The sequence below is a fragment of the Camponotus floridanus genome, unplaced genomic scaffold (genome assembly GCF_003227725.1).
Source record: "Camponotus floridanus strain SB8 unplaced genomic scaffold, Cflo_v7.5 scaffold46, whole genome shotgun sequence".
NCBI lineage: Eukaryota > Metazoa > Arthropoda > Insecta > Hymenoptera > Formicidae > Camponotus > Camponotus floridanus.
The window spans coordinates 681,955-706,668 of NW_020229614.1; the positions used below are offsets into that span (position 1 = coordinate 681,955).

General features: G+C 27.2%; 4 protein-coding genes across 19 annotated transcripts in view; 2 read left to right on the plus strand and 2 right to left on the minus strand.

The window, feature by feature from the left end:
* Positions 1-584: 584 nt before the first annotated feature.
* Positions 585-13,572, plus strand: LOC105257874 (glucosylceramidase). Of its 6 annotated transcripts, none has more exons than XM_011268814.3 (8): positions 585-892; positions 9,388-9,459; positions 10,140-10,455; positions 11,260-11,525; positions 11,730-12,161; positions 12,263-12,348; positions 12,765-13,054; positions 13,237-13,571. In XM_011268814.3, exons 2-8 carry the CDS (start codon positions 9,414-9,416, stop codon positions 13,340-13,342), a joined length of 1,542 nt encoding a protein of 513 aa, XP_011267116.2. In that variant the 5' UTR covers positions 585-892; positions 9,388-9,413; the 3' UTR covers positions 13,343-13,571. The 6 variants fall into 6 exon arrangements, with proteins under 6 accessions (XP_011267116.2, XP_011267093.2, XP_011267131.3 ...); XM_011268791.3 differs by having other exon boundaries at positions 586-857; XM_011268829.3 differs by lacking the exon at positions 585-892 and adding an exon at positions 5,321-5,453 and having other exon boundaries at positions 13,237-13,572.
* A 24-nt stretch (positions 13,573-13,596) lies between these two features.
* LOC105257854 (28S ribosomal protein S30, mitochondrial) lies at positions 13,597-15,923 on the minus strand. Its single transcript, XM_011268756.3, has 4 exons — positions 15,387-15,923; positions 14,549-15,174; positions 14,046-14,439; positions 13,597-13,813 (listed from the first exon to the last, which is right to left on the minus strand). Exons 1-4 carry the CDS (start codon positions 15,848-15,850, stop codon positions 13,603-13,605), a joined length of 1,695 nt encoding a protein of 564 aa, XP_011267058.2. The 5' UTR covers positions 15,851-15,923; the 3' UTR covers positions 13,597-13,602.
* A 295-nt stretch (positions 15,924-16,218) lies between these two features.
* LOC105258436 (cyclin-dependent kinase 7) lies at positions 16,219-18,748 on the plus strand. Its single transcript, XM_025411977.1, has 5 exons — positions 16,219-16,401; positions 16,760-16,819; positions 16,898-17,006; positions 17,129-17,574; positions 17,724-18,748. Exons 1-5 carry the CDS (start codon positions 16,339-16,341, stop codon positions 18,069-18,071), a joined length of 1,026 nt encoding a protein of 341 aa, XP_025267762.1. The 5' UTR covers positions 16,219-16,338; the 3' UTR covers positions 18,072-18,748.
* Positions 18,749-23,017: 4,269 nt separating this feature from the next.
* LOC105257906 (phospholipid-transporting ATPase ID) overlaps positions 23,018-24,714 on the minus strand; it is a 46,128-nt gene continuing 44,431 nt past the window's right edge. For all 11 annotated transcript variants that reach the window (XM_025411957.1, XM_025411956.1, XM_025411954.1 and 8 more), the window contains 3 exons: positions 24,460-24,685; positions 24,127-24,362; positions 23,018-24,053 (listed from right to left, as the gene is read on the minus strand). In XM_025411957.1, coding sequence (XP_025267742.1) covers positions 23,634-24,053; positions 24,127-24,362; positions 24,460-24,685 — 882 coding nt within the window. In that variant the 3' untranslated portion in view covers positions 23,018-23,633. The remainder of the gene's footprint in view (positions 24,054-24,126; positions 24,363-24,459; positions 24,686-24,714) is intronic.

The window sequence follows — 24,714 nt, forward strand, 5'->3', positions numbered from 1 at the left end:
ATTAGTCTGTACATATAAAGTGTCTGGAATATAAGATAGATGTATATTTGCATATTCTAGAGAGAAAGATGTATAGAAATGCTCATTTATTTATTTTGAGAAACGTATTTCCAAAGATAATATTATCATTGCTTTATATATGTGGGAATTCTTCGTTAATATTTTTTTTGTGAAAAATCTATCATTTTTACAGACCGTATACATCGCATACTAACGCCAACCTTAGTTATATCTGCTCTTTGAAAAAGAAAATAAGATCTTTTCTGTTCCATAACGATTCGCATGTTCCTCTCTTTTTATATGTTAAATAAAATTATTTAAAAATGTTCATAAATAATAATGTTTAATATATAATAATAATAATGTTTAATAATAATAATAACGTTTTCAACAAATAATAATCTCTTTTATAAAAATTTAAATGCAATTAAAATATAAATTGGCTGCACTCTTTTATTATCATCCTAACTGTTTATATTTTTGATGCGTACTGAACTACACATATAGTCATATGCTTCGAGTATAGTCATATGCTTCGAGTATAGTCATATGCTTCGATGTAGTCACCGATTTATATAAGGCCTATCACGAAGATTTCTCATTCGTATCGTAGCCAGTTATCGTGTTGTCTGTCCACCGGAACGAACTGTTCAGCATGTGCTGTTACAAAAGGCAGGACGTATGCCCCTGGCATACAGCTGGCAAGTAATTTCAAGGGGGATTCAACGAAGCATTTGCATGCACTGTTACGCTGACGAATAAAACAAACTCACGACATTACGCAATCGGCTTCTTCGACTTATCTTGAGAGAAGATCGTCTGATTCAAATTGCATCTGATACCAGAAATTTTCCTCTGTAAGTCATCAAGTACGATATATAACATATATCAGGTATGATATCTAACATGTATAATATGTTTATCGCGTCAGTGCGCATATTTACGTATATAATATTAATAATTCAAATACTTCACCAATAGTGCTTAGAACAGAAAGGAAAAAATTGCAAATAGCTATAATTAACTTTTAATAAGATAAACTTATGTCTGTCAATTTGATAAATGGTAATAATTCTAATATATACATATAGAGATGGAGGATATTCTATTTTAAATAAATGCATTGATATTTCTAAGAATTACAACTTATGTCGAAAAAATGTTTCGTATAAAAGTTTTGATTTTCGAGAAATATCAATGTGTTATTTAAAATGGAATACTCTCTTTATACATGTATATTGTTGCATCCACACTTCTAGTATTTTAAACTCGTTTAATGGTCAAACTTGTTGTTTGTACTCTAGTCTTCAAAAGGTCGTCTCACGATCAAGAATTTGTTTATAAACAACGGCGAACATTTATTAAATTTAGAGTAATTATGAAACTATGCAAACATGTTATTTACAGATCAATTCTACTATTATTTACAAATGTTTTTTACATATGTTCTATTTATTAAAAGTTCTTGCATTCCACAAAGTGTGTATTATTTTATGAATGCTATCGTAATTGAAAATAACATACGGCAAGCAGTTGTGTCGCGTGCGTTCGAGTTTATTGATATCAATCGATGAAAAATAAACAATATAAACAATATGCATATATATATGTATATATATATATATATATATGTATACATACATATACATATATGTAAGCTATTTAATTTTAAAAATAATAATTAAAAAATTAAAAAAAAAAGAATTTGAGAACTAAAACTCTTCATTTTTCACATAAGCAAAATTGAATAATTTTCCAATTATCATTCCTTGAAAAGTATAAATACTAGAGCGATGTTTTTCGCAGACCAAATATGGCATAAACAAGGAGATTAATACGAAGACTGATCTGAATTTTGCAGAGTCATCGAATTTATTCGCAAAAAATCGCGCACGTTAATTGAATCCTTTGTGATGTTTCAATTCTATTAAAAGATGGTATAGAACTGCTGGGGTGTCCAAAATATTCTGCAAGCGTATTATAAGAAAACGGTCCTTTTGAGGGGACGAATAATCGAGAATAGCGCGAAAGCAATTTTAAGCTTGATTTATCGTCGATCTCTAAAGGAAATCGCGATTCGCTTGACGCCCGCAGGGTTCTGTGCATGAGAAGAACAGGGGTGTCCTTCTTTCCTTAATCCTAGAAGAGAAGAAGGTGTGACGATGAGACTGGAATTTTATTTTCGGTGAAGAGGAGATAACGATTCATCTCGAAGGCAGCTCGGCATATCGGTTTTCGATTTGCTGCCGGTAATTTTAAGGGAATGGATCGAACGGCTAAAATTTGCACTTGAATTGCTACGATATAGCGCATTGCGTTATCCGATTATGTTAGTAATCCGAGATGCGGCTACGTGGTTAACCGTAGTTATATAATTCTACAGGACTAAAATATATATATATATATATATATATATATATATATATATATATATAAGGATATTGCACTATTTCTTTTAGCAATATAATATTTATTCAAAAAAGAATCTGCATATTTTACGCATTTTTATTCGTTTTCGTTGCCTCTTGTATAATTATGTAATATATATATATATATATATATATATATATATATATATATATATTACATAATGAAAGATGCAGATTCTTTTTTGAATAAATATTATATTGCTGAAAAAAATTATGCAACATACATCTGAATCCTCACGTATTTGAAAATCAGTATTAAAAATGCAAAGGTATGATTCGATGTGATAATCTAAAAAATTTGTCATTTCTTTAAAACATAATGTACATGTCATTAATACTAGAGTATGTTCACAAGACACTATTTTAAGTACAAATATATTCGTCAGTCAGAAACAATGTTCTATTATCATTACTTATTATTATACTTTAACTTTACAAGTGAAGATTATTTTTCAGTTGAAAAAAGTCCCATTTTAGCTGCGCAGTATTCGGGCCAAAATTCAAAACCAAATATCTGCGGAAAGGACGACGTTTTATGGTTAAACAAAATACGCATTGATGCAATCTGAAGCGGCTATGCAAAACAGCTGTCGGCGGGCAATAGAACGCGTGTTATGATGCCCGTCCGATTTCGTCCACCGTAACGTTCTATTCGGTAATGCGGATTTGCGTTCGACATGTTTACGGAAGTGTCCGGTCGCGAATCGCGAATTTAATCGTGAGTGATGAACGATGAATTGTTTTAATAAAAAAGTATGCAAAATATGCAACTTTTTTTCAATAGACAAGTTTATTGATTCTATTTGATCGATCTCTATTTTCTAACATGAAAATAATGTTTTCAACAGTTATGAAAATTCTCGATGTAACTCTCAGATATATTTTCGAAATTTTTGGATAATATTATATAATGCCACTAATTAGCATCATTTAGCAATACTAAAAATCCCAAACGTATGCTTCTCTCAAAATATTAATAGTTAAAATATTAACTTGAAAAACATAAACTAAAAATTTGAAAAATATTAAATTTTACAAGAATAATCAATTTTACAACAATATCTTGAAAATGTGACTTATATAAAAAGTAATTTATATACATATATGTAACATATGTTCTCTAATGTAAAAACATGTTAAAACTAATTTAAATACAAATGCAATTTCTATGTTTTTGAGGAAACGAGAAAAAACAAAGAAAAGAAATTAATACTTTAAAAAGTAACATATTATTTAAAAATCTGAAAGCTTTTAAAGATTTCTATTAAATATTATAGAAAATAATAGTAATTATAAAAATAAATAAAAAAATTTGGCAAGAAATAAAAAAGTGGTTATTGAATTTTATATTAGGATCTTATACATAAAACATCTGATACGTCACAACTATGTTTGCATATGTTCCTAAAGGACTAGTAAAGATAACTTATAATTAGGTCATAAATATTTCTTTAAAATATAGACGTGATAAATAATATATAAACATAATAAATAGTTATTAGTGATTATTTAGTTTTTACTAGTATGCACGCATTGTTGTTTAAATATAAAATTCTCTATGTTTTACGAATCATAAAATTTAAATAAATAAAAAAATAAAGAAGTTTTCACCAAAATTATCTACTTAAATATCATTTGAAACAAGTTCATCCTATTCATTTTTATGAAAATCTTGTTTCGGTTGTCAAATATTATCAATTTATGACAGATATATTATGTTGTCGAATAGATTATTCAAAAAATTCAATCAATCTATAATAAAAGCGTTTACATGTCAACGCTGATTTTGGCATTATAAATCGATGAATGTGTGCAAGAGACTGGATGCAGTCGATAAATAAAGTGAAGTGAGCACAGAATGCAGGAGCTTTGGGGAGTTAAATAAAATGACAAAATGCATCCGCATTTGCGAAAAGCTCTTTCTCTTCCCCTCTCCCCTCTCTCTTTCTCTCCTTCTTTTTGCCTTTTTTTTCTACGTAACGCACGAACCGCATGTGCAACCGATGATATCCTGCATATTGCTCAGCTGCGGTTAACGGGGTTCAATCTACTGATTTCAATAATATCGTGTAATTTACATCTCCTGAGTACAGTCGAAAAACGAATCACGTGCAAAATGAACGGGGTTCTCGAGATACGAATTGGAATTTGTATGCAATGAGATTTCGCAATACGCTCTCAATTATTTCCGACGCGGTTGTCGTTATTATTTCCGCGAATGGTGTTTACAAGTTTATATTGCGCCGCGTCGTTTCTCTGAATTTTGTATATTTTCCACGAGCGATAGAATGATTCGCCGAATTATCCGGTTGACAATGCACAATGCGTCCTGTTAAATAATGCGTGAATCGAACGGATTTCGCCCAAAATTTCCAACGATAAGTGCGAGCAACAAATTTCGCGCGAATCAACGCGTTTTCACCGATGTGTATAGTTCATTAATATAATTCATACCTTTCACGTGTCATTATTAATTTTAATAATCTACCGATAAATATGAATTTGCATACCGGGCGAATCGCATCACGATTAACAGCAGTACTTATCCTCATTTTTATAGAGCATTACAAGGTAAAAAATTTTTCGCACTTACAAAGATAAAACTATTACAAAAACAATAAATCCATAATATTCATAGTGAAAGTACGAATTATAATACAAGTTAAATTGAAATGCAAGTTATATTATGATGATTATATTGTCATAATGTATCTCTTATCTCGTATATATATATATATATATACAAAATAAAAGATATATTATGTCGATATTATCATCATATTATTATCTCTATTCACGCAATCAAATTGGTAGAAGTAATGTTTGCAGCCTCGGTGTATACTCGATATCATGACAATATGAGCAGAGATTGTCCCCGATGCATCCGCCTATTTCTAATTGCGATGAACAGTTTATCATATACAGTACGGATTTCCGTGTCGAATGTGCCAAACCGCTCCGATATAGTTATATTAAAATATAGACCGGTGTGTGCGGGACGAGAATTATATCACCATCAATCGTGTATGGTATCACCGCTGTATAACAAAATTTATATAGAGCAGCACGACGTTTATACGCCATTTATCAGTCATTAGAATCCGATCGGACACCTGTCTATTAGCACTGTTTTTAATTAATTACATGCTTGTAAATAAATCGTGCGTGCTCTCTCTTTTCATGCGATTAATATCGCATATCATTTGACAATTTACTTTCCGGCATTTACGAATACTTTTTATAAACTTGAGAGTTATATTTCAACTGAGACTGATTTAACGTTGACTATCATTTTCCAAACGATCTATTTCATTATTGCACACATTTTGCAACGAGCTATGAAAACGCATCACTTCCATTCTTGCTTTACCGCATTGCGGAAAATTAGTTTCACGAGTTGTGTAATTTGCCAGATAAGAGTATTTCGGAACTTTCGATAAATAAAGAATTTTACACAGTGGATGCGTCCATTTGTAATTAAGAGACGTAATCATGGCGAGACTGACGCGTAACTTTCGCAAATCTACAAAGATTTAACAGATACGTGCAAAATTGCATTGGCGTATCCCGTGGGAAATCTGCAAGCATATACCGAAACGCACGCGCGAATCTGCATTTGTACGTGCAAGAGGTATCGGGGGCGCGCGCCTTAGTGTTTTCAATTTCCTGCGTTTTCGGAGCAACGACGACGATGCCGAACAGACGTAGCGGCACGTCCCGTTCATCGACGTGCGGCTACGTGACGAAAATGACGATACCGCCTCGTAAATTTCGCTGCGTGTCTCGCAAAAAGCCGAGATCTCGCGGCCGCGGCGAATAAGCGTCTCTCTGACAATAAGTGAGAAACATGGCTGTGACAATCCGCACGCGGCGACCGCGCGACACTCAACAAGAGAGGCACGCAAACACGTATTGCCACAAAATTGAATATATCACACTTCTCCTGATTCTGTATCTCATCCGTCGTTGTGACCCCCTGCCATCGCCAACGAGAATGGTGACGACAACAATTAACTTGTCATGATCGAGATTACCTCTTGCGAACCGAAAATTTAGTTAGAATATAAAACATTTAAAGATTAAATGTTTTTTAAAACATTAAATATCAAATTGATTGAAAACTTTATGTCATTTTTTTCTACGGCTGTTTCTTAATCATTGCGAAGTCAATAATGAAAGAAACTATTGTCATGCGCAGAATGACTTTCTTTTTCGTATCCATTTAAATTTTTCACATTTCTAACGACAGTCTAATTTCACGACAGGTACGTATAAGAAAGTCGGCAGAGTGGAAAAATTTTACGTGAGCGATCATAATCAATGGTGCGATATTTCGCGGAAAAAAATTACAAAAAAAAATTACAAAAAAGTTACAAAAAAACTTATGACGAAGCGAAAGCAGAGCGGAGAAGAGGATAACGTTCAATTATTGCTTACAAATTCATAATTACGTCAATAAAATTCGCGCAATAGTAGATATACTGTGTACATATTTGTGTCAATTCAACAAGATTAAAGTCCAAAGCTCAAAAGAATTTTGTTCATGTGATTATCTCTCTCAAGCTGCGCTTACTCATCTTTATTATATATTGTAATTTTATAACAATTCAAATTCAAATATATTCAAATATATTACATTTTCTAACAAAAAGTTGATAAAAATAAAATAAAGATCTGTTAGTGAAACTTGCACAAGATAATAATGCAGATACGAATTTAGATTATTTTTTATCGTGAAACATATTTTTTTTGTGTTTGAAAAAAGATATTGTAAATGGATTTAAGAATATACAATAAAGTATGTATTATTATAAAAATTGATTATTTTTTGAAAAAAAAATAAATAAATAACGATGTCCAATAAACAAATCATGATTTAAAGAACATTCTTAATTATAAGTATAAAGTTATCTAGTACAATTGCAAAATTTAAAAAATCTTAAACATTTAGAAATTAAAACTTTATTATAATTAAAAAAACAAATCAATTTCAGAAGACAAATAATTCAAAACAACAGCGATAAATAATTGCAATGAAAAGTCTTAATACTGTATGTTGTGAGATTTATAATTAAATATCACATGAGTAAATAGTTAATTTCCGTCTTCAATTAATATTTATACTAATTGCCATCTAATAGAATTGAAATTTTACGTCCAGAAATGTATGTAGAATAAATTTTTGAAGAGGAAGATAGTATGTCAATTATTAAATTAATATACAACAAGGATATTCAATTATGCCATATAAGTACGATACATTAATGTTGTATTAAGAGGAAATCATAAGGATCCATAATGTCTTTCCATACAATAATTAAGTAAATATTTAGTGCTAATATTTTACAAATTATATTTTTATTCCACTATATATAGAGTAGAATAAATAAATATATATATATATATATATATATATATATATATATGATTTTTTTATTTAATTGTATCAAATAATTATTTTATTTAGACGTTAGCCCAAAAAATAAAAAAATTATGTTACTTTAAACATATATATATATATATATATATATATATATATATATATATATAATTTAAGATATATTGTCCATAATCTAAATATAAATTAATGTCAAATACATATTTATGAATATGTTTTAAAAAAAATACGATATGCATAAATACAAAGTTATAATTAGCAAGATTAGATATAAAGACATAAAATATAAAATAAGTCCAAAAAAAACTTTCATCTCTAATACAATACAAATTTTTGAAAATATTCTTCAGAAATATGATATATGATATATTATTTGATATAATATTTTGCATAATTTCAATGTATTAATAAAATATTTGCATCAAATTAATATAAATATATTGTTAGCTACACGCAATTGGTAGTTATATTTTTACGCAAGTTGTCTTTTTTTCCCTTAATTATTCTTTTGAAAAATTCAGTATGATATAGTAAATAAAAAAATCACTTTTGATTTATTATAATTTTGAGTTTATACTATTACATAAACATATATATCAACTTATTATAAATGCTTTAAAGGGAACGTTGATTTGGAAATTACACATTTTTCACACTTTGTGCATTTTCAAACAATAATGCTATATAAATGCTTATTTGTCAGAATTCGTCCTTGTTTTTTAAAATAATAGAATGTGCATTACTTAAAATCTTATTACTGATAAATTTGCAGAAAGTTTATCACCATGTTCCCGATAGGCATGTGACACATTGTTACAAATAATATTGCGTTATTCAGTTGTCGAAGAACTACCGAGGAAAACAGTAAAATGCTCTTGCTCTAAGGATAGTGAAATTTGATCATATTTTCAAGTATGATACATAGTGAACAAACACTAAATATATAAATAAAAGCACATAATAAGAGAGCTTTGTAGGTGAATAAACGAATTTCAAAGCAAATAACTAATTCTTCAGTCCGGAAAGAATCTACAGATTTAAGTAAACATGCAAATTCATATAAAAACTTAGAATTTATTTGAATTTTGGTTTAATCGATTTTATTAGATGATATTCTCTCGAAAATATTCGTAATGTAAATTGTTAAAAAATAAATTATAATATATAATATAATATAATATAATATAATGTAAATTGTTTTAAAAAATAAATTATATGCTTCGGTCACCGAAAAATGCGGTAAAATAAAAGTGAAAATAAATTTGCAATGTTTTTATATAAGTAGATATTATGAAAAAGACACGTAATAAAACACTATCAATCATAAGTAAGATGGTAAATAAATAAATTAACATCTCTTAACTGATTCGACTGTAATCATCACGACACGTGCAGTCAGAATTATATCACATACGTATAAAGATAGTATCATATATGCAAATAGATGAGATTACCGATTGATAAGATAATTCGATTGATAAGATTATTGCAATTAATATATAAATGAGTGTTTTCTTTGATCAAAAATAAATATATTCTATTGTGCATTTTCATTTTCAGACAACAGGCATTACGTATCATTAGAAATGCTGCGCGCAATAACTCTGATCATCATATTTGTTGCAGTAAAAGGTAATGTTTAATACACGCGATCGCATTTGACGCTTTAGTTTTAAATGAAAATTTCTTTAATCATAACGACAGTAAAAGTTCTTTAATCATAACGACAGTAAGTTTTTTTACGAAAAACAGATCACGTAATTTTTTATTTCTTATTTGAACGTTATCAATATAATATAACAATTTTCGTTATTTATATAGCCTCTTATATTTAGTATATTTAGTAAAAAAAAAAAGATAAAATATTATATATAAAATATCTTCTGGAAAATTTTATGCTTAAATCGTCTTCCATGTTCTATATATTTAATCTTGAAACAATTGCATTCATTATGTTTTATTTTACGCAATAAAGATATAGCTTAAGTTTCATTTAAAGGTACTTTAAAATTATGAAAATTTAAAAAACTTCCTCAAGAATTTTTTTAACATTTTAAACAATGTATTTAAAAATTCTCGCATACAATCAATAAAAGATAAAAATGAAGACTATTAAAAAAATTATTATGAAACCAAATCTAATTTGATGACATTTATTTGATCCTCTTTTTTTCAGGACTTTCATTACTTCAATAAGAAGAATGGAAATGATAGTTTAAAAAATATTGACATTTATTTATATATATTAAATTTAATTAAATTTAATAATTTATACATATTAATTTATATATATTAAATTTGTCTTGTTGCAGGCGATGGATGCATGAGACTTTCATTCGGAGAAAATGGTAGTGTGTGTGTCTGTAATTCGACATATTGTGACACAATAGAGGTGCCGCAATTGCAACAGGACCAATTTCTCTGGTATACTTCCACCAAAGATGGCAAAATGATGGAATCTTCTATTAACAATTTTTCTAAAAATAAAGATAAAAATATGTCTAAAGTTCTCACATTAGACAGTAATAAAAAGCATCAACAAATATTTGGATTCGGTGGAGCAATGACTGATGCCGCCGCACTCAATATTAGAACTCTTAGTAATGAGACTCAACGCCAATTACTCGAGTATGTGACTGATTTTATTTAAGAACAGCGACAAATCTGTCTAAAGAGCAATAAAAATCGAGGAGCAGAATATTAATGATGTAATTAATTTTAATGAATTTTAAATATATATATATATATATGTGTGTCGTTTTTCATAGAAAACAAGCAATAACAATAGCATTATCAAAGCTATTATTTTGTGAATGACTTCAAACTAGATAAAATTCACTTGCATCTTAAATATCATTTTAATCTATTCTGCTCTCCGATTTTCTCTATTTGATTTCACAAAACTAAATTTTTTATAACTTTTTCCTCTCATAGCAAAGTTTTTATTCCTTTGTTCTAAAAATTTTTTTCAGAAAACTCATTTAAAAAAAAATCTATTTTAAAGATTTACTTTAATAGAAGTAAAGCGAAAATTTTAATAAACATTAATAAATATAATCTGGTGAAAGCAATAATTATAAAACAGTTTCCTAAGAAAAGCATGTTAATTCTAATCGGAATAATCTTATTATCTCTTTTTTTGCTTAATTAGTAGAAAAGTTGATAAATACGAATTGCAGATTATAAGTCTTTAGGATGAGATAAATATACATCTATATAGTATGATATACATCTATATAGTATATATTGAAATTGAACGAAATGCATTAATTGAATAATGTATTGAAATGGTATGAAACCTAACAACTATTCGGGGCAAAATGATTTAACAATGATGTTCGAATTCTACGAAATTGTCGCAAATTTATTTAATAAATCAGGATTAAACCGATTTCTCATGATTATCTCTCACATGTAGTTATTCATTTTCAGGTCGTATTTTGGTTCTACTGGTATTGGATATACATTTTCCCGCATACCCATCGCGGGTACCGATTTCTCAACAAGACCATATACATACGACGACGTACCCAATGATTTTACATTAAGTAATTTCAGTCTTGTGGGAGAAGACGATTATAAAATTGAGTATCTACATCGTATCAAAAATATTATGTCCGATCCAGAGACTCTAAGGATATTTACTACTTCGTGGTCTGCCCCGGCCTGGATGAAAAATACCAACAATATAAAATGGGGTAATTTTAGATAAAATACAAAATATTTCTCGAGAAAATCAGATCTTTTACAAAACTATTAATTAATAAATGGATATTTTTTTCAACAATAAAATATGATTAGGGAATTAATTTTTTTTACTTATAAATATCCTAATACAAGAGATAAATAAGACGTTACAATAATTATGGATATAAGATATATAATGCACAGTGATTCAACAGGTGCTTTGAATCCTGAATATTATCAACTTTACGCTGATTACATCAAAAAATTTTTTGACGCGTATAAAGAGCGTGGTATAAACATATGGGGCATGACTCCTGGTAATGAGCCAATAGATGGACTTGTGCCATTCTTCCCTTTCAATTCTATGATGTGGTTACCCAGAGAAGGGGCCGACTGGGTTGTAAATCATTTAGCTCCGACTTTGTCTAAAGCTGGATACAAAGATCTTATCTATATGGCAATGGACGATCAACGTATGTTATTACCATGGTATGTCGAAACAATGTTCACAAATCAGAAGGCTAAAGAGGTATTTTCCGGCACTGCAATTCATTGGTATGCAGATAAGCAATTTTCACCGGACAGACTGACTCGGACGCATAATAAATATCCGAACAAATTTATGTTAATAACTGAAGCATGCACCGGTAAGCATAATTTATTATTTGTTCTATAATAATGAGAAAATAATAAAAAATTGTAATAATCTTTTTCAAGAAACTTTAAAATATTTATGCAATTTTCACAGGTACCTTTCCTACCAATCCTTTTGAACCAAAAGTATCGTTGGGATCATGGTCGCGAGGAGAACTATATATGTTAGATATAATAGAGGTTTGTTTATATATCAAATTAATAAATTCATATTTTAAACCGAAATATATACTTGCCTCATTTTAGATTTAGTTTAAATTAATTAATAAAAAAACGTTTTTAATAAAAGCAATATATATAAAATTTAATATAAAATAAGAATCTATCTAAAATTTTTAATCTAACTTTAAGCACGTTGAAAATTTTTACAAGTACCAAAATTTAAATATAGTATTGTTTTTACAGATACTAAAATTTAAATATAGTATTAATTAATATATTTTGAATTTGATCTGGTATTATATGAAATTTTATCATATAATATATGTGTGTGTTAAGTTTATTATATAAGGAAAACAGAGTATTATGGATATTATTTTGTTTTAAATAAATTTAAATTTTTTAATTAATTTAAAATTCTAACAATATATTTCCAGAATTTATCACATTATGTGAGTGGATGGGTAGATTGGAATTTAGCGCTCAATAAGACTGGTGGACCAAATTGGGTTGAAAATTATGTGGATTCACCTATTATTGTGATACCGGAGGAAGATCAGTTCTATAAACAGCCTATGTTTTATGCGATTGCTCACTTTAGCAAATTTGTGCCACGCAACTCTTATGTAATTTTTTCCACATTAGAAGAACGTTTTAAGGAAGAAAATATTAAATCAATAGCCTTCTTGACCCCCGAACAAAAAATTGTAATCGTAATTGTTAACAAGTTAGTAAATATTTATATCACTAATCTCGACATGTAATAATATAATTTATTCTTAAAAGAATTTAGAAGATCATTCTCTAATTATTTTTTAATTAAATTGATGTATATTTTTATTTTCTTAATACATGTATAATCTATTAAGTTTTGTAAAATATATAATCCAAAACTTTTTTCTGTTACAGAGGTAAAAATCCTATTCCTTTAACAATCAAAGACACAGTCAGAGGGAAAACAATAAGTGTAACTCTACCTGGAAAATCTTTCCATACAATATCATATTCGGCATAAAGTAATAATGAAACTTATATGTATTCTGTAAATTATAAATGGTAAATATCTGTGCAATTTATGAAATTTCTCACTTAACTTTCTTAAAGAAAAGAATGAAACCTCTTGTACAACATTTTGTACAACTTTTATGTAAGGAATGAATATGGATTGTATGTTGTATGGAAGTAGATATGTTATAAAAGTTGACATAATTATAATTATTTTTTAATCATTGGTATATTTATGCATTCAATATATAATGTTATACGTACTTGTAATTATGGATAATACGTTTCTGTCCATCGTCCTATCTTTCTCTTATTGGGATTCCTTCGTAAACATCTCGGTATATAAGCTGGCAGATGATCATCTAATCTACGTTTGAACATTCTGATACCATATTCCCATGGTTCTCGTTTCTTATCCATTGGACGAGTTTTGTGTCGTATAAGATAGATCTTCTGCCAATTATATATTTCTGGTATTTGTCTGAAAAGAAATGTTACAAATTAATAAATAGAAATATTCCTATTATTATTATGTCATTAATTTATTTTTAAAATAGAGTTTATATACATACAATTATTAAAATAATATTTTGTTAATAATTTTGCAAAAAAATATGTTAATATTATTATATTAAATTATTAAAAATATTATTATATTAATTATAATATTATTTAGTGTTAATATTATTATAATATTATTTATTGTTACATACCTGCCTCTTGGCCTATTACATACAAGATGCTTATACTGTTTCTCAAGCCAATTTCTTCTATTATTACCTCTTATATCAGCTATTACTTTGATCACTTGCCCTAAATATGGTTTTAAATCTATACCTATCCTTTCTTCAGGCATATTTGTGTAAAATTTGATCAAAATCTTGAGGACTTCTTCATTTAAGCCATGAACTTTTTCATTTTCTATCTTATCAAATAATTTTATTGGCTCTGTAATCCAACATATATTACGTTTTGGATTTTCACTGATGTATTCAGAGTGTACTAATGTAGTATTAAGTTGATAAACACAGAATGACCACCATTGCCCATCTGTTATAACTGTTTGAGTGATTAAGGGATATGTAATGTCATTAAAAGTAGAAAAACCTGAAATTTTATACACATATATATATATATGAAATTAATACTTATTTAAATTATCTTTTAATTTAAATATAATAAAACATAACATATAGATATAGATTGATATAGATACCTTGATAACAAGCTTGCGACAATAACCAACTATAAGATGCTAATATTGCCTGTACAGTAAGTGCTTCAGATGTATCATTATATTTTTTTGGTCTTCCTTGCAAATTCGTGCAACTATGATAAGATAAGAATCCAAACTCATTTTTATCACCAGGCCAAAATCCAGGAATATTAGTCAAGTGTCTTCGACCAAGTTTATAAGTCAATACCGTTGGACATAACTTAAATGTTGGTACATCCAAATCTGGATTTTGACATTCGTTTAGAGAAATAATTTCTCTTAGAGGATGCTTATATCTCAAATGCAGGGCAGGCTGACCTAGATACTGAACAGGCAAATCTACCAAGTCGTCAACAAAATCTTTCAAATGTGCATATTTCTTTCTGCACTGCTTCATAAAAAGAGAAGGTTCTACACCACCAGCAAACCAAGATGCTTCCAATCTCGGTTTAATATCAATTTCAGCTTGTAATAAATATGGATACATAGAAGAGAGATGTATCAGCATTGTCCTATTAATTTTTTGAATGAGTGCTTGACATATATTATTATCTACTTCTACTTTCTTGTCTAAATTTGCAATATTTTCATCCAGCAACATATTAGTTTTAATTTCATGCTCTCTTCTGCAACATTACAATATATATTCATATAAGAAGGACAACTTTCAAATTTATACATTTTGAATATAAGTAAATAATTGTAAATAGTCGATAATACTAAATAATAATTAATATATATTTGTATACAATATTTGAATACTTGAATAATTCTTTACAGTTAAAAGTAAAAAAATACTTTTAATTAACAACAAAATATAATAGAAATATATATTAACCTTCTAATACAATATTCAAAAATTATATTATCTTCTATGTCATGCTTTATTGCTTGTACAATGCTATCTAACTGCTCAGTGGAAATTACATCATTATAGTATGCTGGAAGACCAGGCTCTTTGATGACATGTGTCCTCGTAATATACTGTGCATGTGACAAAGAATTGTATGGTATTGAATGTTCATTCAAGAGTAACGACTTCCAACCATAATATCGTGGCATATTAAATTCGAATAGTTTCTCTTCCACAGTTTGTATGCTCTTGATCTTTTCATACCAAGCTTGTTTTTTTCTCTTCGAATTAGCTTTATAACTCGACTCTTCGATAGGTAGATACATCGGCTCCGCTGTCTTTTCGACTTCATCCTTCACTTCGCTAATAACGGAGGTACTATATCTCACCTGTTTCCCATATTTCGTTATCGTATTAAATAGTAATTTCTGTCGAATTTGAATAAACATATTTTTTATATAGAAGTGACGATAAAACAACCTTTCGCGATTCGCGATTGTTCCAATTTTCTTGAAAAGTTGAATTTCCAATAGAACTTGAACAAGGGTGTGTTCGGAAATTATATTAAAATAATGCTTTATTATTAGCCTATCAAGAGAAAAATTCTTCTATCCTGATTGGTCAACCAAATGTTAGTGAAGAGCTGATTTTCGAACTCAATTCTTTATGATTTCGCCTTTATGTCAGTTACATTTCTCGTAGATGTATCGAGGAAAGTAGCGTATACATACATACAACGAGTACATTATTTAGGCCGTGTTCCGAAATTACTGCCAGTACTGCAAATTCTATAGTGCACGTTACGTATATTATATATTTTCAGTGCTGGCAGTAAACTGACAGCAATTTCGGAACACGGCCTTAGTATAATTTCTATATAATATAAAAGTGCTTGTAAAAAAAACAAAACATAAATAAAAACTCGTATATAAAACAAATGTTTGCAATAATGGAAAAAGTGCGAAGATATGAGAAAATTGACTTTTTAGGCGAAGGACAGGTTATAAAATGTTTTTTTGTCATTTTCGTAATTTTATATACATTGTTTAATGCACATGTATTTGTAATACTATATATATATTTAATATAAAGAATTATTTTCAATTGTTCAAATACTGTTATTAATTACTAATTAGTATTATTGATTAGTTACAATTATTTATTTATTATTTATTTGTAATTATTTGCACACAATTGCATAGACTTAGAAGTTATTTTTTTTCTTATATGAAACGTATATATTATAAATGCTTTTACTTGTATAACATATATAATTTAATATTATATATATATATATATATATATATATATATATATATAACATTATAAGTATATAAATATATTATTATATATTTCAGTTTGCCACAGTTTATAAAGCAAAAGATGTAGAAACAAATAACATAGTGGCTGTGAAAAAGGTTACTTTTTTATTATAGAAAATATATTTTGCATATAATTTATATTATATACTTGTATTAATTTTTTTATATTTTTAGATCAAAGTCGGAAGTCGTGCAGAAGCTAAAGATGGCATAAACAGAACTGCACTACGAGAAATCAAATTACTGCAAGAATTAAAGCATGATAATATCATTGGCTTATTAGGTTTGTTATATTATTATTATATTTTAATGTAAAAATTATATACAATTATATAATATATATACAGTTTGACATAAAAATAAATTTTTATAGTTACAATTTCATATATACAATTTCAATTTCAGATGTTTTTGGCCATAAATCAAATGTGTCTTTAGTATTTGATTTTATGGACACTGATTTAGAAGTGATAATAAAGGACAACAATATAGTTTTAACTGCAGCAAATATCAAAGCATACATGATTCAAACGCTGCAAGGCTTAGAATATCTTCATTTTAATTGGATACTTCATAGAGATTTAAAACCAAATAATTTACTGGTAAATTCAGAAGGTGTTCTCAAAATTGGAGATTTTGGTTTAGCAAAGTTTTTTGGATCACCTAATCGAATAAATACTCATCAAGTTGTTACAAGATGGTACAGAGCACCTGAATTACTTTACGGAGCTAGACTTTATGGAACTGGAATTGATATGTGGGCAGTTGGTTGTATATTAGCTGAACTTTTGTTGCGAGTACCATTTTTGCCTGGTGAATCTGATTTGGATCAGCTCACTAGAATATTTCAGGTATTAATATATTTTTATCAATCTTTAATATATTTCTAAAATTGTTACATTGTTAAAAAATTATATATATATATATATATATATATATATATATATATATATAAAACTTTTATGTAATCTTGATGTTGAATATTTTCTCTATTATTTAGACACTAGGTACTCCAACAGACGAAACATGGCCAGGAATGTCCGAATTACCAGATTTCATTCAATTCAAGCCTTTTCCTGGAACACCACTGAAACATATATTTACTGCTGCTGGTGACGATCTTTTGGATTTAATCGCTAGTTTCTTGAATGTGAATCCATTAGAAAGATGTACATGTGATCAAGCATTGCAGATGCCATATTTCAGTAACAAACCTGCACCTACACCTGGATCTAAATTACCTCTACCTACGACCATTAAACGTCAACGTGAAGAAAGACCTAGTTTAAAAAGAAAACTGCTCGAGTCAATAGAAGGTGCCTCTTTAGCTAAAAGATTGCAATTTTAATCATGATTGATATTAGTGGATCATTGACAAATATACAATAATCTATCAGATGATTAAAGAAAAAATTGTGATATCACATGTGCAAGTGTTATATCATATTGCAGCAGATAATATTATAAAAATACTATACACTAAGATTTTACTCAAATAATTTCTGTATCTGCGTATACACGTGAAATAATGTGCTTTAAGATGTATTTTTATTTATGTTTATAAATATTCAAATTCAAGACTTCTTATAAACTAGCACAAAGTTTGATGAAAACATATATAATAATGACTCTAATGTGTTTAGAGAAATCTCTTTTCTGAGCAAATCACAATATTTTCAATGATTAATAAAGTGATTAATAAGGATTGAACAAGGAATAGGAAGAGTTGCGTATAATAGGTAACAATAATATGATGCGTGCGTTAGGAAATACAACGTTTTATGTTATATTATCTTTATTAACTTAAAAATTAATAAAAAACGTTTGATATTCGAGTGATTTTATAAGCTATGAAACATCGTATTTGAAATGAATAATATGAAAGAAGCGATTAGTTAATCACAAACATAATATTCTCGAGTAAGTTATCTTTTAAGTTAGACTCAACTTCATATTAAGTACAAATGTTCTGATATCATATTTCAATTCACACCAATATGTGATCATGTTAATAATATATTTATTGGTTTTTCTAGAAAAAAAAAAAATAAAATAAATTATAAAAATTGTTTTATAAATTAATGAGTTTTGATTGAAAAAAATTTCATATTCATCTGTCAATGTACATTTTGTAAATAATGTTCATACTTGATTGTACTTGTTGAAAATATCTTCAACTATCATTCAGTATATGTCTCTGATATATATTATGTATATATATGTGCAACAAAAATACAATTTTATACAAGATTATTTTTAACTTAATATATTGCATATATATTAACACGAATGTTTCGTATTCATATTTAATAAAGGGAAGAAATTTGTTCCTCATTATCCCGTTTTTAATGGATAAAATGCACGTTATCCTAAATTTAATGATAAAAGGCAAACAAGAAATTGGAAGAAAAAGAAATATACATAAGCGTAATTTATAACATTTAAATACTGAAGTAATTATTTATGCTTACATATGCATTCTGTACATATATATTTCGTTTTCTAAATTATTATTATTAATTAATTCAGACAAAAGTTCTTTGTATCATAAACTGCATAATTATTTTTATGCGAGGTGCATTTGAAAATATTACGAGTATTACGGCCATCATTAATTTATATATATACATGCACACACATCAAATCTCTCAAGATTAATTTAATTCGTGACAAAGCACATTTTATTTACATATTTTTCTTTTATATTGCCAACTATATTACAGTTATTATAACTATATATCTTCATTTTAGACCAAATCACCTACATTTTGATAACAATGAATAAAGAAATAATATAATTATAGAAGTCTGACTTCAAAATGCACCATAAAATATGCTGAAAATTATAAATTCATATTAACAGATTATACTGTGGTCCCCTTCAAATTGAATTATAATATCTATATCTCTGTATAATCAATACACAACAACTGTTCTTAAGTGTATATATTAATATTTAGTATTGAAATTATCAAAAATAATAGAACAAATAAAGAAACATACAATCGACGGAAACAAAAAGTATAATGAAACCTTTTTAAATTAAAAGATTAAGTATTGGACATGTCTAGACATGATACAGAATAATCATTATGTTAAAATATTAAGAGATAGAAAGTGAATATAAATTCTCTGTTATTATTATTACATTTGTTTAAAAAAACTTATAAGTTAAATATAATCGCAGGAGGAATTCAACCAGTGCTTTAAAATATATCAGTAAATATAGTGGAATTGTTTCATGTTTGTGCTTTCAAAAACAATCAAGAATTATATTAGACTAAATGTTGCTATTACTCAATATAACGATTATGTTTGAATTTTGTTATCTGCATATATATTATATATCATATACATATAGTACATATTTTTGCGATCGTATTAAATTTTATTAGCGTACAAGGTACATCTTAAATTTTAATATTGATTTATGTAAGATGCCTTTGCATGGCTCTATTATGAAATTTTTATTACAACAATATTCCTTATGTTTATAACAATAAATAAGTTGAAATAAGAAAATAAAATATTAGTTTTTATGAATATCAATATGAATGTCAATAATATGAATCTCTAAAATAATATGAATCTCTAATATTAAAAATAAAAATATATTAACCAAAAAAATAGTAATAGTAATAGTCAGATAGTATCAAAAACTAAATTACTAAGAAAATAACAATTAAAAGTTCAAGTAAAAAATATTTAAATAAAAAAATTCTTGATTATTTTGCAATTCATATAATGTATGTGCATATTTATATTCTATTTAATTTTTCACATTGCATTGCATATTATTCCATAAAAAATGTGTGTTTAAGTGAAAATGAAAAAAGATATGTTTGAGAAAATGACGCACAAATGACCATGAGAAAGTTAAAGTTGAAGCAAATTTCTTTTATGTTCTGTATTCTAGATCTACTAATATTTGATACATAATAAGTAGAGCACATGCAGCAGCAGACACATTTTGCTTTTAAATTTGATTCAACATTTGACTTGTAACATATACATTGTAATATCTTCCTTATGTAATCAACGTTTTATGATTACATATTACTTATCTTACATTAAGTAAGCACATCAAGATTAATTATCAAGATTTCCAAATATCTATGTAATTTTCTCATCCATAAATCAAAATATTAATAGAAACTTTTTAACTTATTTAATTTTAAAGTAAAAAAGAGAGTAAATTATTTAATATATTTAAAATCTATACATAATGTAAAATATGTCTTTTCAAAATTTTGACATTTAATTTTGTAAATAAAAATGTTATTTGTAATTGACAAACTACATGTACATCACGCACGTTAACAATCTTGCATAAACTAATAATTAAAAGATCATTATGAGTAACATAAGAAATAATAAATATAAATGTGTAAATCAATTTTTCTAAAGAATACAAGCTACATTTTGCTTATACGTGATTGTATAAGTTTACTTTTCCCATATATGAAGAGCAAATATGTTATACCTCAATAATGAGAAATTATCATAATATATGTTTCATATTTGATTTAATGAAATTTATTATACAATTCTAGTGTCGTTTTTAATTTTCAGTCCGTTTATATGATTCTTGATAAGTATCTTATATTCACAGTATCTTCTGCAAAAATTATTCATACAAATATATTATTTGTAAATTTCATTTTAAAAATAAAATTTCTCCATTCTCAAAAAAATTTTCAAAGAAAAATTAAGAATAATTTGTTTTATATAATAATTAATATATATAATAGGATATATTATATAAAATTCATCAATTATTATTCAAATTGAAAATAGACATTGTAGTACCATTTCACAGATCTCTCGATAGTAATTTACTTTCTTTAAGAGTGCAACATTTAATATTAAAAATTTAATATTTTAAGCGAAAGAAAAACTTGAGAATTTTGTTTAAGAGAATTCATTTTTGTATTGCAAACTTTGAATGAGCATATCTTTTATGATACAAAAGAGATTATTGCAAAAATTTATGAATGCTTCTGCTTCTCTATGAAACTATTAATTTAAAGTAATCTACTTATTTATTTCACATTCTTTGTTATTCATATAGAAAAACAAAGAATATATATCATATAAACGCAAACTAACGAAATTTTACATTTTGAGTTTGAGACTCTGTGTAGTTTAACGATTAGGCACAATATTTCAAAACAAATGAAATATTAAAGTTCTCCATTTGAAAAAGATGGTTTGATTGTGGAACATTCTTTTCCCATATAAACTATTTCTCCCTAAGCTTTATTATAATATTAAAAGTAGAAATACATACTCCATTGTTTTACTACTGTTTCTTCTTTACTTTAATATTATATATATTCAGTAATCAGTCCAAGGCAAACTTTTTATCCGCGATAATGTAATACAATATAGCTACTATCTTCGTATTTTCTTTAAATCGATCTATATATATATATATATGTATATATATATATATATCTATATATTACTTTCTTTTAAAAAATGTATACTTAACATTTAATATATAATATATATATCTCTTTAAAATATTTACAATCTCAATACTATAATACAATATTTTAAATCGTTTTTGTTGTATTTATATCTTATAAAGGCAATTATTAATGTAACTACTATTCTTATCATAATAAATTGTGTAAACGTTTTCTGTTTTTACAATAATTATGTTCATATTAAATTAATATAATACAAGATATATTTTTTACAAGATTTTGACACCTCTCTATATGACATTTCTGTTATATATGTGAAGAGTGCATGATAATGCAAATTTCTTTTTAACCATGATTATATTAATTTTCATACTATAGTTTTCAAATTGATCGAAAATTATAAAAAGTACTAAATACTGAAAACATATTCTTCCAATCGTGTAGAACTTTTAATGAGAGAAATGTTTTGTATATATTGTGCAAAATAATTATTTCAATGTTATTTTAATAATAAATTAATTGTTCACCCATAATATGAATGCATAACTAAGTAATCATAATAAAAATTTATCCAATTATTATAGTTAAAAAGTCTTAATTTTATATTAAATAAAAAATTTTTCGACATTTTCTATTAATACTTCAATGTTGTTCTATATCAATACGAATGTTGTTTCTATATCACATGAAGAGAACCTAAATAGATACAATTATTATATTTGTTAAAAAAAAACCAAAGATTTTGTTCACAATGTGTTAAGATATTCAGAATTGTTTTCTAACATATACGAAATTTCATAATAATAATTATAAATACATTATAATGTAGCATAAGCTATTTTTCCCATACATATTATATAAAATTATTATTTACATATGTAATGAAAACAATTGCAGCATCAAAATGTTAAATCAAGTATACGTATTTCGTGCATTTACTTGGCAAAAGTGTGAAGATGTAATTAAAAAATTATTGAACACGTGAAGATATAATATTTAAGTCATAATTATAACAAGTCGATAAATGCTTAATGTATAGACATAAATAGCATATGCTACTACTATTGTAGTGTAATTCAATGTATCCCATTGGAATTGAATGTATTAACAATTACATGCATTTATTTTAATGTTATGTATCACTCATAGATATCTTTTATAAATCATAATAGTGATTCTAATTGTTTAAAAACTTTTTTTCAAACAAATATTTAAAGTAAATGTAATATAATCACAGACATCGATTCTTGACGAGATCTTTACAAATACTGCACACAATATATCATTTACACCTCTTAATTAATAAAAATAAAAAAAAAATAGAAATACAGTTTCAATGGGATACACCGGAATTAATAAATTCGATGCAATAAAAATTTTGACTTAAAACACATCCATAACTAAATAAATTAAGAAAAATTCACTAGATTCACCTGCACTTTAGCGTTTTCTTTGAGTTCTAACTAATATTCAAGTTATTACAAATTAATCGTGTCCAATGTGTGCGAATTTCTAGATGCACTATTGTCTTTTGGTGATGTTGTGGCAATATTAACTTGTTTTGTAACATTGTTCGTAAACGGCATAGAAAACTTAAAATCAGCACCATTTGGCAATTTGCGCATAATTTTCCCGGACGTGATAAGTCTGCCAAAGCCCTCTTGATGAGCAAAGGCATAGCCTGATCGTAGAGATCGTCGTGTACGTCTCGTAGATGGTGTACGCAGTATATCTTGACTTTGACGGGAACGCAATTGTGCCAGCCTCTGTTTCAGTCTGACCCTATCGGACAACGTCGGCCTAACGTCCATAAAGAAGAATCGCCATGAAAGTACCGGTATAACGAGAATTATACAAGATATCACCGTTGTGAACCAAAAAGTTGCCTCCGACATGGCCTGCAAATGCAAGTTAAATGATAAATATTTGTAATTTTTCAGAGATTATAACGATTCGCGCAAAAATACATACCATCGTAAGACTACCCACATAACTACCACCTATGACGAAGTTGTAGAAGTAATCTAAAATAAAATACCAAATGAGCGAACCCCACACCATGATGTGGTTAAAAACTGTCCAGTAAGACGTATCGAGGGCTATTTGAACAGTCACGACTATAACTAATATAGTAGCTACTACACTGCCCAGCAGCATGTGATCAGAAAGTACGTAACCCTTTGGTGATACTCCATCTTTGTATGTTCCTGAAATATAACAAAATATATGTGTTATATTGTTATAATTTGAGAATAAGCATTAAACATGTACAGCTCTTTTAATAAGTAAATGCAAAATATTTACCATAAGGTACTAAAAATAATACACAACTAGCATAAAATCCATGCAGAGCACTCCAACAAAATTCCTTCTTGTTGAAGAGCAAATTCTGCAATCCTGGCGCATACAATTTTGGATACATTAAACTGTTCTTGTCATTAACGTCTTGATCAAAAATACCAACTGCCAAAACCGGTAACGAAGTATAAAATAAATTGTAGACAGAGATGTACATAGGATCAAACACAGTCTGTAAAAAAATATACACATATGATATGA

Excerpts from the sequence above, each read along its gene's own strand:
- LOC105257874 (XM_011268829.3), top strand. The coding sequence starts at position 5,333 with ATGAACAGTTTATCATATACAGTACGGATTTCCGTGTCGAATGTGCCA. Across the intron at positions 9,460-10,139 it reads CATATTTGTTGCAGTAAAAG|GCGATGGATGCATGAGACTT; the intron begins GTAATGTTTAAT and ends GTCTTGTTGCAG. Across the intron at positions 13,055-13,236 it reads GTAATCGTAATTGTTAACAA|AGGTAAAAATCCTATTCCTT; the intron begins GTTAGTAAATAT and ends TTTCTGTTACAG.
- LOC105257854 (XM_011268756.3), bottom strand. The coding sequence starts at position 15,850 with ATGTTTATTCAAATTCGACAGAAATTACTATTTAATACGATAACGAAA. Across the intron at positions 15,175-15,386 it reads TTTGAATATTGTATTAGAAG|AAGAGAGCATGAAATTAAAA; the intron begins GTTAATATATAT and ends GTAATGTTGCAG. Across the intron at positions 13,814-14,045 it reads TGTAATAGGCCAAGAGGCAG|ACAAATACCAGAAATATATA; the intron begins GTATGTAACAAT and ends ATTTCTTTTCAG.
- LOC105258436 (XM_025411977.1), top strand. The coding sequence starts at position 16,339 with ATGTTTGCAATAATGGAAAAAGTGCGAAGATATGAGAAAATTGACTTT. Across the intron at positions 16,402-16,759 it reads ACTTTTTAGGCGAAGGACAG|TTTGCCACAGTTTATAAAGC; the intron begins GTTATAAAATGT and ends TATATATTTCAG. Across the intron at positions 17,007-17,128 it reads TAATATCATTGGCTTATTAG|ATGTTTTTGGCCATAAATCA; the intron begins GTTTGTTATATT and ends TTTCAATTTCAG.